This window comes from Lepidothrix coronata, unplaced genomic scaffold, assembly GCF_001604755.1.
Source record: "Lepidothrix coronata isolate B3197 unplaced genomic scaffold, Lepidothrix_coronata-1.0 Scaffold90, whole genome shotgun sequence".
NCBI lineage: Eukaryota > Metazoa > Chordata > Aves > Passeriformes > Pipridae > Lepidothrix > Lepidothrix coronata.
In genome coordinates this window covers 140,197-144,340 of record NW_016690270.1, presented here as the reverse complement: position 1 = coordinate 144,340, position 4,144 = coordinate 140,197, and the positions used below count along the sequence as shown (strand labels likewise).

The following is a 4,144-nucleotide window of genomic DNA, read 5'->3' as shown; positions in this document are numbered from 1 at the left end:
TCCATCCCTCCATCCATCCCTCCATCCCCTCCACCCACCCCCGGCCCAGCCCCCCGCCTCCCCGCAGGTCCCCCGCACCCCCGGGCACCGCTCACCTCCCCGCGGGGCCCGACGTGCCGCTGAGGGTCTCGGGGGGTCGGTGTCAGCGAGGAGTGAACCTCGGACACCCCAGCTCCGCTTCGCGCCGGAGGGGAAATGCAGCCCAGAGCTGCCTGCGGATCTGGAGCCAGCTCTTGGCAGAGGCTCCCGCAGATCCCATCCCTCCCTGGCTCGCAATCCCTCGCTCAGCGAGAGGTCAGGAGAGACCGACCCCAGGGCCGGTGGGGAGCTGGGGGGCCGCAGATAGACCTGGCCCCCCTTCCCTCCCACTGCCCTCCCCGAGCATCTCTCCGCCCTGTTTCGGCTCCTGCGTGAGCGATGTCCCTTTTCCTCCGCGGCCGCCGAGGCTGGGACCCGGGGTAACGACCACCCCCGGGGCTCTCCCCCCTAAACCCCCTTCCTTGGGGGGGTCCTACACCCCCGGGGGGCTGGTGGCGCTCACTCCCGGCTCCTGAGGCTGGGGAGAAGCTGTGGTGCCCCAGAGGCCAAGGCTGTCACCCTGGGGAAGACCCGAGGGACTCATCCTGCCAGTGCTGTTTACTCCTGCACTGGCACTGCTGGTGCTGGGGGGGGGAGTGTGCAAGTGGGGGTTTGGGGGTCATGGAGGGGATCCAAGCCCATCACAGGCCTGTTATTGGGGTGGGGGCTGATCCAGAGGGATCAGCTTGGATAAGGGGGTCCTTGGTGCAGGGGGGGGGTGAGGGCTGTGCTTAGTGAGCGGGGGGTGCTGCCCCAGCATCTCTCTCTGCACCTCCCAGCGCTGTGTGGTGCGTCCCCCCAGGTCCCCTGGTCACCCCCTGCCCGGTTTTGTCCCCTCACATGTGCCCCCCGTATCCACGGGGTGTTGGGGGTGGTTTGGGGCAAACGCTCCACCCAAAAAAAAAAAAACAAACCCACGGGGCACGAGAGCCACGCTCAGATCTTACCACCAAGAAAGCCCTGCTCCAACTGTGCCTGCAACTCCAGAGCTTCCAGGGCCGGATCCCGAGCGGGTGGAGGCTGGCGGAGCTCCACACCCGAAGCACCCGGAGCTGCACCGGCGGGAGCGCCTGGAGCCCGAGGGAAAACCGTGCTGGAAAAATCGAGCCTTGCATCACCGGCCAGGCATCGCAGCTCAGCTCCTCGGTGGCGGCGAGGCGAGTTTGGCCAGGAGGAAGGAATGCTGCGACCTGCGGCTAATTTTTTATCCGGAGACTTTTCATCCCGCCGGGGAGAGCTCCGTGCACCCAAGCGCGGCCGTTCCCGGGGTGGGAGGAGGTGGCCAGGCAGACAAATGGGTTGTATCTGGGGAAGGAAGAGATCTTTTAGCCCAGCAACACCCGCCCAAAGCTGTCTGCTCTCCAAATATGCCTTTGGATTTTTAATGTCCATGGGAGAAAAAAAAAAAAAAAAAAAAAAAAAAAAAAAAAAAAGAAAAGAGAGAGAGAGAAAGAGAGAAAATGGCAAGAGCTGGATGAATAAGGGCCTTTTTGGAGCAAGAGGGAGTCACTTCTGCAGGGACCTCCTGCAAGGCTCAGGGCATCTCAGATAACATCCAGGAGAAGGATGGAATGAAGAGCAGGACCTGGAAGACCTCAAGGAGGATCAGCTCCAACCTGGAAAGCCACACGTCTTGGGTGTGTCCTGAGGACATGCTGAGGGGTCTCTGGTCCACCCCACTGGTCTCACCCCCTGACCCAGCCCAACACTCTGAGCCTTGCCCGTGGTCCACTGGGCAAGTCCCCAGAGGTGGGAGAGACCAGCACCACGGGCCATGGGATGCCCAGAGAGCTGAGTGGCCTCCTGGAGAGGTTGGGGACACGCTGGGATCCTGCCATGTCTCCATCCATGAAGGGATGGAGAAGGAAGGTAGATCAGGTGCCTCAGTTTAGGGAGAGACAATCCTGCTTTGGTGTAGAAACAGCCAAACCAACCTCTCCAGGTCCTTCCAGCCCAGGTTTCTGTTACTAAAAGATATGTTGACCTCAGGAACCCCTGGGTGCTCCAAACAAGGTCTCTGCCCTCTTCCCATCATGATTTTGGCGGGATAGATCCATCTCCAGTGGTGGCATCTTTGGGTGGTGGCACCCACAGCACCCTCTCCCCAGGGTGTGAGCCCCAAGAAGCCTCTCTGGGCACTCTCTTGGAGGAGGGTCTTCCCAAAAAAGCTGTCACGTGCCCTGGTTAAGTCCATCTTCACCATCTACCTCTGCCAGGTGAAATTTTTTAGCTAAAATTACCCATTTTAGCTGTGCAGGTTGAACAGAGTTTGTAGCCCCATCCCTCTGCGGCCTCTCCCTGGAAGGGGAGCTCGCTCATCCCCTGATTCCCAGGCAGGGAAAGCTTCCCGAATTGCCGGCGAGGTCCCCGTGCTCTGTCTGACAGTGCCATCTTGTGTCCTGCGCTCCGGCTGGAGCCGAGGCAGGGAAAACACGGGAGCGTGGCTGGCTCTGGGGAGAATCTGGCTCCATCCACAGCGTCGCTGATGCAATTTTGCTCCATAAAAGCAATTTGGGAGTGGGAGGAGGCTGGGCTGGAGCAGAGACGGTGGTGGAGATCGTCTGCCTTTGGAATGAATGGGAGAGGTGCGGGAGCTGTTGCTGCGTCTCGGTTTCCCTGTCTTTGAACATCAGGATAACTGTCCTTTCTCTTTCCGAGGTGCTCAGGGAATCACAGCACGATGTTGCTGTAGCAGCTCCACCGTGTGTCCGTACCCTGGTCCAGAGCTGGTTTGAGATGGGACACCCAAAACCCACCCCCTGTTCCGACAGCACCAACCTTCACCTCTCACCAGGCTCTGAAATCTCCCTCCCTCACTGCCACAGGAAATTCAGTTAATTTTTTTTTCCAAAGTAGTTATTTGGCTTAAATTCTACATTTGGACCCATTTCTGTGTTGTTTTTCTACCCCCCGAGTTTATTTCCTTCAGCCGTTTTCAGGGAGCTCTGGGATTTTCTGGCCGCTCCAGATGGTCTGGGAGCACAGGAAGGGCTGAGTCCGGCCAGCTCAGCACAGCAGTGACCCCTCCCGTGGGTCCCCGTGGGCTCCGTGGGGGCTGCCCTGTGTTCCTGCATCCCCCCCGTGCCCCCTCGCTGAGGAGGAGGGGGCGCTGGGATCTCCATCCCTGCTCCCCAGAGCGGGGCTGTGCAGGGGCAGAGCTGTCCCACCTGTCCCATTGTCCTGGTCATCGCTCCTGGGGGCTGTTTGCCCCCAGAGCTGAGTCCTGGGCACCCTCTGGGCACAGACACCCCCTGTGCCACCTCCTGTCCCTTCCCTGAGCAGTGCTGCTCCTCCAGCTGTGCCAGACACTTGCCCCACTCCTGCACCAACATCTCCAGATGGTGCAAAGGTGCCCAAAAACCCTGCCCTGCTCCTCCCCAGTTGCCAGTGCAGGGGGACAACTTCAGTTCGTGGCCATGGCAGTGCCCCGATGGCATCCCCAGTGCCCAGGGACACATCCCAAATTCTTCCCCCCTTCCTCACATTCCCTTGGGCTGGATCAGCCCTGGAGAAGCCAAACGAGCTGCCAGAGATGGGAAGGAAGGGAAGGTGCAGCCCCTCTCCCCACCAAACCTGTTGCCAAGCTAATTCCCAGCAGCTGAAGGCATCTGGGATGGCTGGAAATCCTTCTCCAGGGTGAGTCTCCAGACTCCCAGGATCCCCAGGGCTCAGGATAAGCCCCCAGCACTGTTGGCTGGGTGTTCTGCAGAGGAGCAGACGCTGTGTCTCACCAGTCCATGTGCCCCAGAAAGCCACTGTGTACTGGTTGAACTGGTCCGGGATGGAAAACAACCTCCCCGATGCTCCTGAAGCACCTGCCTGCTCTGAACGAGCCCCTTGCAGGGGCTGATGCTGGAAGGAGTGAGGGGACACAGAAGGACAACAGTGGGGACAGGACAGGACAGGAAAGGACAGACCCCGATGCCCTTGGATGCCAACGATGCCCTCGGCTTTATCTCTCTGCCACCCCAAACCTCAGAGAGACCCCAAAGCCTACCCCAAGAAAGGAACAGAGGCAGAGAAGAGGCTTGGTGAGAAGAGGTTTGGTAAGAAGAGACTTTTAATC

General features: G+C 59.8%; 1 protein-coding gene across 3 annotated transcripts in view; it reads right to left on the bottom strand.

Annotated features, from left to right (window-relative positions):
* The window catches only part of KCNC4 (potassium voltage-gated channel subfamily C member 4), a 23,227-nt gene extending 21,820 nt beyond the window's left edge, over positions 1–1,407 (bottom strand). Inside the window, exon 1 of one of the 3 annotated variants that reach the window (XM_017821260.1) lies at positions 1,026–1,407. In XM_017821260.1, the coding sequence (XP_017676749.1) occupies positions 1,026–1,193 (168 nt within the window). In that variant the 5' untranslated portion in view covers positions 1,194–1,407. Of the gene's footprint in view, positions 1–95; positions 522–1,025 lie in introns of those variants that run through there. The other 2 variants (XM_017821261.1, XM_017821262.1) reach the window with 2 other exon arrangements.
* Between the last annotated feature and the right edge of the window lie 2,737 nt (positions 1,408–4,144).